Below are 14,285 nucleotides of genomic sequence, written 5' to 3' on the forward strand. Positions count from 1 at the left end.
TCACCCCCCCCCATCTTTTTTACCTAAACACTTATCTTCTAGCAGTTTACTTACTCTAAGTTTACTTAGGATATTATCTGAATCCATTCATTAGAATGTAAGTTCAACAAAGGCAGTGGTTTTTTTCTTCTTTACTAGTGATCCTCAGATCCTAGAAGTCTGGCGCATAGCAGGCCTTGTTTTTGAAGGTATCAATCAATCAAGGAGTGGACGATACGAGAATTTGGCCAGGACGGAGGCTGTGGAGAAGAAACGTGTAAGCTTGATGCAGGCAATTTGCTTAAAAACGAAAACTGAGGCAGTTGGAGAGAGAGGGGCACAGGTTAAAAAAATACTGTGATAGGGAGGAAGGCTAGTTTTTCCTTGTTTTCAAGTTTCTTTCTGATTGCACTCTCTTGCTTCCGGGTACATAACAAACTCAAAACCTGCCAGAACTTTCCACCTGGTCACCTAAACTAGCTAACCATACACCTGGGACCCACACCAGTGCAGCCGAGAAAACCCGGATAACTGTATTCTTTCAAGGACGGGTGTCTGCCGCGGCGGCCTGCGACCTAGGCTCAAGCATGCGCAATAGACAGAGTCACCAGCGTGCGCGGGAAGCTCGGCCGCGTCCGATTATGATTGGCTGTCGCGGCGCACTCCCACCCACCGAAACGCAGCGCTGGATGCTGATTGGGTGTCTCCTCAGAGGCCGGACGCCTCACGGGGGGCGAGGGAGGGGAGGCGGGAAACAGCTTAGTGGGTGCGGGGTCGCGCAGTTCCATCAGGCAGGCGGCGGAGAGGTTCCGAAATGGCGGTGCAGCCGAAAGAGACGCTGCAGCTGGAGAGTGCGGCCGAGGTCGGCTTCGTGCGCTTCTTCCAGGGCATGCCGGAGAAGCCGACCACCACGGTGCGCCTCTTCGACCGGGGCGACTTCTACACGGCGCACCGGGAGGACGCGCTGCTGGCCGCCCGGGAGGTGTTCAAGACCCAGGGGGTGGTCAAATACATGGGACCGGCAGGTGAGGGCGGGGACGGCGCGGGCTCAGGGGAGGACCCCGCGGAGTTGGCTTCTCTCAGGAAGTGGGAGGGTGTCGGGCAGGGAGACACGGGGGCGGGGACGCTGGTGCCTCGTGGGGCCACTGCGCGTGCTCCGGCCCCTGCCTGGCCGAATGGGGCGCCACCCGCCCCCTGCCCTGCCTCCATCCTGAGTCTGTCCCTCCGGAGCTGCCCCGGATCAGACCTAATAGCGATCGCTTCGTGCGAGGCGTTTTAACACATTGTTCTATTTAATTTTGCTGCAGTCCGCGTGGGTGTCTGCTTCTCGCTCCAGCCTTGGCGCTGTGGATATCATCACAAACGCCGCCAGACCTCTTTATCACAAACGCCAGTCCAGGATTGAGATTTAGAACAGAAGGGGGTTAGGGAGACCGATTTATGTCGCCAGCGTGATTTTGCCTGTTTAGCGAACGTCATTTATATCGCTGTTCAGCGCAGGGACCTATAGTGTCTACTGTTAATAGGCAGTATTTCCAAGTGGTCAGGACCTCGAACTGGAGCCAGATTGCCTGGCTTCAAGTCGCAGCCCCTCCACTTACCAGCTGTGTGGCCTTGAGCTAGTCATGTATGTCTGCCTCAGCTCGGCATTCAGTGCCCTCGGTAACCCATCCCCATCTCTCTAGCATCATCTCTCCCTGGAAAGCTACAAACTTCTCACCCTCTTGTAGTTAGATGTTCTGAACATCGAGTTTTATGTTAATCTCTTTTATCCTTGGCTCCTAGGAATGAACATAATAGAAGGAGTAAGGAGTTGTGGATTTTAGTCCTGCCTCTGCCATATGCAGATGGAAGGTTACTGACAAAAGCTGTTTCATTCATTAGATAGACATTTATTGAGTGCTGCCTTGTCGGGCAGGGTTATGGACACTGGGAGTACATAGATCAAAAGGCAGTATCCCAGGGCTTCCCTGGTGGCGCAGTGGTTGCGAGTCCGCCTGCCGACACAGGGGACACGGGTTCGTGCCCCGGTCCGGGAAGATCCCACATGCCGCGGAGCGGCTGGGCCCGTGAGCCATGGCCGCTGAGCCTGTGCGTCCGGAGCCTGTGTTCCGCAACGGGAGAGGCCACAACAGTGAGAGGCCCGCGTACTGTTAAAAAAAAAAAAAAAAAAAAAGGCAGTATCCCCACCTTCACAGAGCCCCCCCTTGTGGAGAGCAAGGCAGAAGTAATTCCAATTCCAGGTGAAGACCTATGGAGGATGCTCCATAACAAGTTGCCAAAGAGGCAGAGGCAGGATTGCCAAAGACTGGAGCCATCAGAAGAGGCATTATAAGAGAGGTTAAAGTTCACTTGAGTCTTGAGAAACCCTGTACCCATTAGCAGGGTACAGGGTTTCCCCTGAGTCCTCCCAAACCCAGGCAACTGCTAAACTGCTTTCTCTCTCTAGATTTGCTTATAACATTGGTCTTCTGTGACTGATCTCTTTCACTTAACATTTTAAGGTTCATCTGTGTTATCAGTACTTCATTTCTTTTTATTGCCAAATATTCCGTTGTATGGATATACAATATTTTGTTTAATCCATTCGTTAGTTGATGGACATTTGGGCTGTTTCTTTTCTTTTTTTTTTTTGGGGGGCTGTTTCTTGAACCAATACTTTTAATGTCGTCTGTACCCATTCTCTCCTTCCCTGTTGTGCCAGTGAAGAGATGAGCCTTTTGCTGTGGTCTGGATCCCCTCTCCTCGTCTCACAGATGGCTTTGCTGTTGATCATTTTTTCTCTCTTTGGCTCATTCTTTTGGCATTTAGACTTATTCATATCCTTTTAGCTACTTTTCTCTTACTTTTCAACAACTATCAAAACATTATTATAGGGGCTTCCCTGGTGGCGCAGTGGTTGAGAGTCCGCCTGCCGATGCAGGGGACACGGGTTCGTGCACCGGTCTGGGAAGATCCCACATGCCGCGGAGCGGCTGGGCCCGTGAGCCATGGCCGCTGAGCCTGCGCGTCCGGAGGCTGTGCTCCGCAACGGGAGAGGCCACAACAGTGAGAGGCCTGCGTACCGCAAAAAAAAAAAAAAAAAAAAAAAAAAAAAAGATTATTATAATAAAGCTCTGTGAGGTGGGTTAGTACCTAGCTTCAATTTATAGATAGGAATCTGAGTCCCTAAAAAAGGAAGTTCCTTATCTTTTGCCTCTTTTGCTGTCAGAACTCAGCTTAGAAGCATCTCCTCTTGGAAGCCTTTCTTAACTCCCATCTTAAGGCTGCCTGGTTAGCTGCCCCTCTCATGTGTTCCTTGCCCTAGGACCTTCTCCTTACCTTAGACACAGCATTTATTTTACTCTATGCCAATATACTGAAAGCTCCCAGAGGGCAGGAACTCTATCTTAACCAGTCTCTGCCTTAGAATCCCAGCACCTGGCACAGTGCCCACATGTAAGCAGACACATTATCAGCTGAATGAAGATGGGGGCTCCAAATTATTCTTGAAGAGGAGAATCTTGTATCAACCTGAGGTTTTTTTTCTGCACCACGTGGAGGCTGGGTAGCTTTCTCTTCCAGTTCCCCTTCAGTCTTATTTCCCAGCTTTCAGACTTAAAGCATACAGCCAGGCTCTTCACCAGGAACATCCAGTGTGTCACAAACAGTCCTTTGAGAGAAATAGTATCTTTGGAGGATAACCTTTTTTTTAAAAATATAAATTTATTTATTTTATTTATTTTTATTTTTGGCTGCGTTGGGTCTTTGTTGCTGTGCGTGGACTTTCTCTGGTTGCGGTGAGCGGGGCCTACTCTTTGTTGCGGTGCGCGGGCTTCTCATTGTGGTGGCTTCTCTTGTGGAGCACGGGCTCTAGGCGTGCAGGCTTCAGTAGTTGCAGCACGTGGGCTCTAGAGTGCAGGCTCAGTAGTTGTGGCACACAGGCAGCAGGGATTCTTGTCCACTACTTATAACTAGTGAACTGATATTGAAAGTATCAGCTGCGTTTTGCTGTACAAAACAATTGTATTATGTCATTTAATTAATCTTTATGCTTATTTGTATTTGATATTTGTACTTGATATGATCTATTGTTAAATTTAGGTTAAATCTTTCATAAGATCCAGAATTGTCAGAATAATCTACAAGTATAATCTGAATTACCTTTAAGTGAATAATTTGTATTACCTATATTATATGAAAATTGAACTTTAATTCCATTTGATGATGTGGGTGATTTTATTTATTTTGTAAAGAAATTGTTATTTACAAATCAGAACTAAGGTGAGACACTATATTCCATCTAAGACAACTTTTTAGCCTTGGCACTATTCATATTTTGGACCGAAGAATTAATTTGTTACTGTGAGGGGCTATCCTGTGCACGTTTAACAACATCCCTGCCTCTTCCTACTAGATTCTGTTATTATTCCCTTTCCCCAGTTGTAACAACCTAAATGCCCCCCAGGCACTGACAATTGTCCGCTAAGGGAGCAAGATCTTCCCTTTTGAGAACCAGTGATGTAAGATGAAGGCCAGGAAGTTCGAAAACTCAGTTGACTGGATAGGGGAAATAGGTGCACTCATACTTTACGGGTGGTAGTGTTAATTGGTACAGCCAACCAAGGGGGATAGTCTGCAATATTTATAAAAATCACACATATCATCCTTTGATAAAATCCAGTTTTAGGACTTTGTCTCACAGATACACTCAGATATTTGGAGAGTGAAGCACATACAAGGTTATTCATGCAACACTGTTTCAATAACAAAGATTGGAAACAACCCATAGGGAAGAGGCTAAATTATAGAAATTCCTTAGGTTCATTGGAACGTTTGCAGCTGTAAACAGAAAGAAGCTGATTATGTACTGATGGAACAATCTCCAAAATACTATATCAAAGTTAAAAAAAAGATACAGTACAGTGTGTATAGTGTGCAATTATTTATGTAAAAGAGGAAAAAAGCAATGCCTTATATTTGCTTGTGTGTGCCTAGACTATGTTTGGAAATATATTCTATAAAGTGATAACTTGGGTGGTGAACTGGATGTGTAGGGGACAGTGGTGGAATGCAAGTCTCCCTTTTGATGTACCTTTTTGAGCCTTCGTTTTTTTTTCTTTTTTTTTGATGTGGACGATTTTTTTTTTTTTTTTGCGGTACTTGGGCCTCTCACTGTTGTGGCCTCTCCCGTTGCGGAGCACAGGCTCCGGACGCGCAGGCTCAGCGGCCATGGCTCAAGGGCCCAGCCGCTCTGCGGCACGTGGGATCTTCCCAGACCGGGGCACGAGCCCGTGTCCCCTGCATTGGCAGGCGGACTCTCAACCACTGCGCCACCAGGGAAGCCCTAAAGTCTTTATTGAATTTGTTACAATATTGTTTCTGTTCCGTATTTTGGCTTTTTGGCCGCAAGCCATGTGGAATCCCACCTCCCTGACCAGGGATCGAACCCACACCCCCTGCATTGGAAGGCCAAGTCCCAGCCACTGGGCCGCCAGAGAAGTCCCTGAACCTTCAAGTTTTGAACTATGTTACCTAGAACATTTTATAATGAATAATAACTAATTTATTTTTATAGACCTTTTGAAAAAAATCCTATACAAATACTATTGTAGTTATTACATAAGAGTTTTATTCAAACTTGTGAAAAACAAATGATAAAAAAGGACAAGTAGGATTAGCTGTATGTATATTGACTCATTCTTTTGTCTTTGTGTCTTCTCAATTTTTTATTTTGATGTGTAGGCTCCACAGGTGCAGGGGGTTATGTCTATCCACCATTTTATACCCTTCATCTGCTAAAGTATCTAGGACATGTAATAGGTGCTTGATAAATAGTTTATTGAGTGAATGAATTACTGGGAAAACAGCATAGCTTGGGGGGAGGCATTGTGTTAGGTCTTCAACACTTATGACTTCAAATCCTCAAATCCGTAACATGTATTTTTAATATTTTTCTTTAGGAGCAAAGACTGTGGAGAGTGTTGTACTTAGTAAAATGAATTTTGAGTCTTTTGTAAAAGATCTTCTTCTAGTTCGTCAGTACAGAGTTGAAGTTTATAAGAACAGAGCTGGAAGTAAGGCCTCCAAGGAGAATGATTGGTATTTGGCATTTAAGGTAATTATCTTCCATTTAAATTTAGTTGTGTTTAAGAGTAGACAAAATAAAAACATGAGAGAATTCTGTGTTGGTTTAATATTTTAGCCAGGTTGTGATAGTAAAATGCTGTGAGAAGCTTTAATATTCTTTAGCATGTGGTTTTTAACATAACAGTTTAATAGCAATTCAGAAATTCAGTAAATCCTTATTATGAGTATGAATACTCTGAGCTTTGTCACTGTCCCTAAAACCTAAATAATAAATAGCCTTTACATAAAGTTGAATACCAGCATTAAAGAATATTTGATTTTACTGTTTCTGAAGTAATATCACGCAAATTTACATATCCCAAACATCTATTTATACACGTTTGTAATGTGTTTGGATATTTGTATGTTCCTTTCTCTTTCATTAGACTGTAATGTTTTTAGAAGTGTGGAACTTTGTTTAATGCTGATCATATTCCTAGGTGTGCCTAGAAGGGCTTATTGACGTGCTTCTAATGCCTTCATGGAGATGGGGGTACTATTTTGTTTTATTTAAGGACTATCTTTATTTTTAGTCTGTAAAATCATGTTTCTGTTTGTTCACACACAATACCTTCACATAAATATTGGATAATGGTTAAAATGTTGGGGAGGTGAGATTTATCCTTGAAAGGGAATAAATGTGTGGTAAGGCGGGACAGTGTTCTGGCCTTGTATTTGGCTGATCTCATTTCTCCTCTGTCCCTCTGCATGACCTTGGCAAATTTTCCAGCCTTCTCCTGTATCTGTTTCTCTTTAAACAGTAAAATTAGAAGGTTTTTAAGATGTTTTCTGACCTGAAAGGCCTGTGAAAGTTTTTTTGTGAGGTTTAATACAACATTTCAACATTTGATGTTGGTGTTGCCCCAAATAGAATATTCTTCAGTATTCCTTCCATATTGCCTGCTGTCACCACCCCCCGCCTTTGTAAATGTTGACGTTTACTGAAGATTATATCTGAGATCATTTATTCTTTATTATGGAATTTCCTCGGAATTTTCATTGCTACTTTACTGAGAAAAGTGGGACTTACAGTTTTATCTTACATTTTGAAAGATTTTAATAGAAAATTGAGGGTACCGCAAAGTGATGTTTTTCTATCTCATTCTTCACAGAGCTCAGTTAGTAACAACACCAAAATGTGGGATCATGAGTTCAGCTGATTAACTGGATTATCAGCCCATCACACCTCACTCCTTTGTGTCATCAGAATCCTTTGAGATGCATTGTTTTTAACCCCCTACCTTTTAGGTCAGGTGGAAAAAAATCTTCAAATATGTATCTTTATCAGGTTAAAAGATAGTATCTTCATCCTGATATTTATTTTAAGAAGTTCAGATCTAAAACTGCTAAAACTGATTTATCTTTTAATTTTTAGCTTATTGATTCTATTGTAAAGTATTAGTGATATTTAGGATAGTTGACCTCTATAATTGACTTTTTGTTTGTTTAATTTTTGGTCTTGCTGTGCGGCTTGTGGGATCTTACTTGATAAGCTAGCTACTAGTTCACTTCTGAGGGTTTTTTTAAGGTGTGCATAACCTGTGCGTGTAAATCCAAAGCATGCATGTGAAAATATGATGTTCATATTTGTGATTGAATCAGTGCTTTTTAAATTTGAGTATCAGGTAATACTAGCTTTCCATTTTTTTTTTTTGGTCACAGGGATTGAACCCAAGCCCCCTGCAGTGGAAGTGCAAAGTCTTGACTGCTAGACCGCCAGGGAACTTCCTCCATTTCATTTTTGATCCAGATTTTAATCAATAATCCATACATAGTTACAGGATATTCAGAACCATATTGAGAAAACATAAATGATTATCATGATTATGATGCTAAAGACATTTGAGAACTATTGATGGCTACTGGTTGCTTAAATTTGGCTTGTCACTGTGCTCATTTGGACTATTTCTGACTATCTCATGTTTCATACTGTGGTCCATCAGTTGCCCCAGAAATGCCTCACGTTAACAGCAACCTGTTAGCTTCTGATCATGTTGAAGTACTGTTACCCACCAGCTTGACACAGGTGGCGCCAAAAGCAAAGAAACTTGACCCTTTACTTACTTTGTACAGTCTTAAAGAGATTTGTAATCTTTTTGAAATTTTGAAAATAGGTCAGGAACTTCTCTGGTGGTCCAGTGGTTAAGACGCCTCACTCTCAATGCAGGGGGCCCGGGTTCGATCCCTGGTCAGGTAACTAGATCCCACCTGCCACAACTAAAGATCCCGCATGCCGCAACTAAAAGATCCCGCATGCCTCAACTAAAGATCCTGTATGCCTCAACAAAGATCCTGCATGTGGCAACAAAGATCCCGTGTGCTGCAACTAAGACCCGGCACAGCCCCCCCAAAAAAAAAAAATTTGTCAAAGACCCTTTATTTGGAAATCATTGATCTAGAAGAATCTTTGCATTTTACAAATAAATACATTGATATAGAGAGATGTCTATCCAAGGTTAATATTTAAGCTAATAATACTGTTTTTCTATGTGGTATAACTACTCAGTGAAAATTCTGATATGTGCAACCAGTAGGTAGTTTGGCAGAGTGTAGAGATTTAGGCATACCATTGAGAGGGTTATCACCTTGGGTACCTCAGTGATTGTGTGAGTGAGTGTAAACTTAGATGCCAAATTTCGAACTGAAAATCGCTTTTGATACTGTTATTTTTAGATGTGCCCAAGTGTTCTGAAATTAATTGGAAAAGTAGAGAGGATACTTTATAGAAAGTGTGGTAATATTAATTGGACTATATGGTTATAAGTAATTTTTTTGGTAAGAAAACGTTTCATTAATAAAATTCATCTAGGTTGGGTAATTTCTGTTGGTTAGTAAAATTTTAAAGTACATTCAACAGTTTCTTAAAATTTTTCTTTATTTTTGCTTAGGCTTCTCCAGGTAATCTTGCTCAGTTTGAAGACATTCTCTTTGGTAACAACGATATGTCAGCTTCCATTGGTGTTGTGGGTGTTAAAATGTCTACAGTTGATGGCCAAAGACAGGTTGGAGTTGGGTATGTTGACTCCATACAGAGGAAGCTAGGACTGTGTGAGTTTCCTGATAATGATCAATTCTCCAATCTGGAGGCTCTCCTGATTCAGATTGGACCAAAGGAATGTGTTTTACCAGGAGGAGAGACTGCTGGAGACGTGGGAAAACTGAGGCAGGTAAGGAAATGGAGTGTAGATAGAGGAGGATCCAAGGCTAGGAATGGCTCTAAATTAACATAATACTGTTTTACTGAAGGAAAAAAAATTTAAAGGCAAAACCTTTTAAATCTAATCACAACAGGATTTTGAGGAATGTCTTGATGTTTATCTTTGATAGAAACTTTGTATCTTTAATAGGACTTCAGAAGGAGCTGTTTCTTGTTTAAGACTTGTTCTACCTCAGATCATCCCCCTCCCCCCACCTCCCGAAAGAGTAACTCAGTGCCATTTTAAAGAGATCACAATTGATAAAAGGAGTGCTTTCACAGTTGGGGGGTGCAGGGTGGGGAAGAGGTGATTTAGGGCCATTAAAGAAAAAAAAACTATGACTGTATTTAGCCTGGATATATCAAATAAGTTGCAGTTCTTCAGGATTAATTTTTAATAGTTCAAGTGGAACTTTAGCCTATTATTATTATTATTTTAATTAATTTTTGACTGCGTTGGGTCTTTGTTGCGGTGCTCTGGCTTCTCATCGTGGTGGCTTCTCTTGCTGTGAAGCACGGGCTCTAGGCACACAGGCTTCGGTAGTTGTGGTATGCAGCCTCAGTAGTTGTGGCTCGCAGGCTCCAGAGCGCAAGCGCAGCAGTTGTGGCTCACGGGCTTATTGCTTTGCAGCATGTGGGATCCTCCCGGACCAGGGCTCGAACCCATGTCCCCTGCATTGGCAGGTAGATTCTTAACCATTGTGCCACCAGGGAAGCCCTAGCCTCTTATTATTTTACTGATTCTTTTATTTTAACAAAGTTCGATTTTGCTATTTGTATAGATATATGGTTTATTATTTAGATGTTTAAGGGATGTTGTATTCCCCCCAAGGATTCTTTTCTTCTCATGAGCCTCAAATACAATAAGAACTACTTGAGAGTTAGCATATCTGTGATGGGCATTTTTAGCATAAATAGTATTTAGGCAACTTTCCACAAGTATTATTCTGTTAAGAGTTTTTACTATTTAGACTATTTTTTGAAAGCTTTATGTGAGCCTAATTTTAAATTTCCATGAAAATTTCATTTACAGATTTTAAAAATACATGTTAATACATATATTACCAGTGTCTTCTTGCATGTTGTATAAAAATTTAATGTGGGTTAATAATTTGTTAAGCTGTTGTCACTTTATATTTGTCAGTGATACAGCATTCCTTATTGTTTTTCTTGTTCCTTTTCTCCTAGTAATTTAAAATATTTCTTGTAAAATAGGTTATTCAGAGAGGAGGAATTCTGATCACAGAAAGAAAAAAAGCTGACTTTTCCACAAAAGATATTTATCAGGACCTCAACCGGTTGTTGAAAGGCAAAAAGGGAGAACAGGTGAATAGTGCTGTGTTGCCAGAAATGGAGAATCAGGTATGTGGATTACAAATGTGAATTTACCATTAAATAGTGACTTTTTAGAAGGCTGCTTCTGTCATCTGTATCTCAAAGCCTAAACTAGATCACTGATATTTAAGCTTATTTTAATCTATGAAGAAGCTTGTGAAAAACTCAAGGACTGACTAGAAAAATTTAAACATAACCTTAAATATAATTTCATTATATTTACACAATATGTATCCTTGGGGTAAGGAAGAGTTTATTGTTTTATTGGTTTCACCTGAAAGAGCCTGATTACTGTCACCTAAGTAGGTGAGGTAGCTTAGTTGTTTAGGGGGAAAAAGACCTATCAAAGTTTTATAATGTACGAGCTGTGGGGTTTTTAATAAATTACTTCAGTTTCATTATCTGTCTTAAAGGATCGTTGTGGAGATTAGGAAGTAATAAGGGTGAAAGTATATACAGTGCATAATAATTGCATAATAAATGTTACATTTAAACAATTCAAAAATTGGCACTGGTTATGTATGTTCAGTGTAGAAATGAATATGCAAACAATGTAACTTCTTATAGGATTTTTCAGTGGTTGAAGTTTATCTTCAGTTTTTCAAATCTTTGAGGCAAGTTTGGTTTGAGGGATGTATTTTTATGATAAAATATTAGAAACTCTTGACAGGTTATTTGTGGATCACTGATAAGTAAAATGAAGAATTGTATATTTAAATAAGAGCAAGCTCTAGCTTATAATTTTGAAAATTCATTTCAAACTACAATAAACAGACTATTATTACTATCATGATTTTGCAGTGATTGCTTATCACATGATAGTTTGATCCTTATAAGCTAAGTTTACCTGTTTTACTTTTCTTGTGTGACAGAATCAGAAGCAGTTGTGTATGAGCAATAATCCCAATATAGACGTTCCCTGACTTATGATGGTTGAACTTACAATTTTTTTTTTACTTTACAATGGTGCGAAAGTGATATGCATTCAGAAGAATCTATACTTCGCATTTTGACCTTTTCCTGGGCTAACAATACCAGTGCAATTCTCTCATGATGCTGGGCAGGGCAGCGTGCAGCAGCTCCCAATCAGCCACGCAATCACAAGGGTTAAATGGCCGATACACTTACAACCATGCTGTCCCCATAGAACCATTCTGTTTTTCACTTTCAGCACAATATTCAATAAATTTTGAGTTATTCAACTTTATTATAAAATAGGCTTTCTGTTAGATGATTTTGCCCAACTATAGGCTAATGTAATTCTCTGAGCACATTTAAGGTAGGTGAGGCTAAGCTACAATGTTCAGTAGGTTAGGTGTATTAAATGCATTTTACATTTGTGATGCGTTTATTGGGATGTAACCCCATCATAAGTCAAGGCAGATCTGTATTAGAGAAACTTAGTTCAGCATTGAAAATGGGAAGAAGCTTTTAGGGCTACTAAAAGGTGTTATCATCTGTGCCTTGTGGTGACGTAGCAGGAGATTCTTGTGACAACCTTATATATTTGTTAGAGTTTGGCAGAGGCAGATAGATGACAGTGTTATCAATTAGGAAATATATGCACATTCACAATGAATCTGGTATCGAGTATAAGTAGAACTTGTCATTGGGCTATCAGTTTGATGTCCTTAGCTTCTTTATTTTATGTAGTAGTAATATAGGCAGTTTATTTAAACATTTTATTTAAATACACATATAGGAAAGTGCATATATCATAAGTGTATAACTAAATTTTCATAAATTATAAGTACCCACATGACCAGCACCCATGAAACAGAATAGTATCAGGATCGTAAAGACCCTTTTTGTTTTCTTCCAGTTGTTACCTCCACCAGGGGTAACCCTGCTTCTTACCTGACAGTATGGATTAGTTTGGTCTATTTTTGTAGTTTATATAAATGGACTCATACAGTTCATGCTCTTGTGTTTGATTTGTTCAGTATTGTGTTTGTGAGATTTATCTATATTGTCGCATGTTGTTGTGGATTGTTTGTGCTTATATCTGTTGTTGTGTGTAGTATTCCACAATGTGAACATGCCAGGCTGTATCCATTTTACTCTTGGTGGACATTTGCATAATTTCTACTTTGGCTATTATAAATAATGTTGCTGTTACAGTAAATTTTCACTTTCTGAAAATCATTTTTTAGTCTTAGGTTTATTTAAACTTTGATTTTCTTGCTTTGGATTGGGAAAGAACAGGGAAAATGATAGTGTTTGAAATTTATTTTCATCTTGCCATCTGTTTTTTTAAAAAATCTCTGGAATTCTGGTGATAGTCATCTTTTATTTTAAATTCTTAATCTTAGGTTGCAGTTTCTTCATTGTGTGCAGTAATCAAGTTTCTAGAACTCTTATCAGATGATTCAAACTTTGGACAGTTTGAACTGACTACTTTTGACTTCAGCCAGTACATGAAATTGGATATTGCAGCAGTCAGAGCCCTTAACCTTTTCCAGGTAAGAAAAAAATACATGGGTTAAAAATATTGAGTGGTTAAAAATGTTTCTCTCTCTCTCTCTCTCTCTCTATATATATATATATAAGACTCTTACTAAGGAGCTTAAATATTTAAAAATATTATACTTAAAAGAGATAGTTTAGAATTACTGTATTTTTCTGATTGCAAGCTATTTAAATAGTATTTGTCCTGGTTTTATGAATAATTTTGTGTATTAATAGCAGTTTTTAAAAATTACATTCTAAGAAGTTTTATGTCTAGAACTGCAATAATTTTGTGGTTTTGGTTTGGGGAAAAATATACAGCAGAAAATCAGATTAACAGGTTGAAAGTTTGATTTTCGGATGAGGAACCTTTGTGTACATTTCTATTTAATATTTGAAGAATGTTAAGTGTTTTTTGTTTGTTTGTTTTTACAAGTTTGGGGAGTGTAGGGGTTGGTTATTTTTAAATTTTTTTTGGCTGTGTGGCTTGTGGGATTTTAGTTCTCCGACCAAGGATCAAACCCAGGCCCTCGGCAGTGTTGGCACAGAGTCCTAACCACTGGACTGCCAGGGAATTCCCAGTGTTAAGTGTTCTTGTTCCCCAAATTACTTAATCATTATTCATGGCATAGTAAAGTTTTCACTAATGAGCATGCCATTTTTCTATTTTATTTTTTGTTCACTAGGGTTCCGTTGAAGATACTACTGGCTCTCAGTCTCTGGCTGCATTGCTGAATAAATGCAAAACCCCTCAAGGACAAAGACTGGTTAACCAATGGATTAAGCAGCCTCTCATGGACAAGAACAGAATAGAAGAGAGGTATATTACTAGTATATTCTTTTGTAAGCTCTGAGTAACTTCCAGTCACTCCATATGATTATACCACTTACTGTAACATGCAATTTTGCACCTATATTTTAGCATCTAGCTGCACAGAAAGCTAATAAAGTAATAGAGTAGTAATGATTTAGATTGATTAAATAACTTATTTTCTTAATTATTTTTTTTTCCTCCACTATGAAAAAGTAAAATTTTATTAGGGAGGTGCTATGGATAATGTCTCAGCATGAGCTTGGGAGCCGGATGACATTGGTTCATGTTAAGGCTCTACCACTTAGGAGCTGTGTTATATTGGGTGTTATTCAACCTCTGTGTGGCAGTTTCTTCCCTTTTGAAATGACAGTAATAACACACCTACTTCTTAGGGTTGTCATGAGG

At 39.8% G+C, this 14,285-nt stretch overlaps 1 protein-coding gene across 2 annotated transcripts in view; it reads left to right on the plus strand.

Moving 5' to 3' along the window:
- The first annotated feature begins 708 nt into the window (after positions 1-708).
- MSH2 (mutS homolog 2) overlaps positions 709-14,285 on the plus strand; it is a 73,350-nt gene continuing 59,773 nt past the window's right edge. The window contains exons 1-6 of one of the 2 annotated variants that reach the window (XM_082672444.1): positions 709-1,004; positions 5,922-6,076; positions 8,976-9,254; positions 10,499-10,645; positions 12,931-13,080; positions 13,753-13,886. In XM_082672444.1, the coding sequence (XP_082528570.1) occupies positions 794-1,004; positions 5,922-6,076; positions 8,976-9,254; positions 10,499-10,645; positions 12,931-13,080; positions 13,753-13,886 (1,076 nt within the window). In that variant the 5' untranslated portion in view covers positions 709-793. The remainder of the gene's footprint in view (positions 1,005-5,921; positions 6,077-8,975; positions 9,255-10,498; positions 10,646-12,930; positions 13,081-13,752; positions 13,887-14,285) is intronic. The other variant, XM_082672445.1, reaches the window with a different exon arrangement.

Source organism: Grampus griseus (genome assembly GCF_964374135.1).
Source record: "Grampus griseus genome assembly, chromosome: 15".
NCBI lineage: Eukaryota > Metazoa > Chordata > Mammalia > Artiodactyla > Delphinidae > Grampus > Grampus griseus.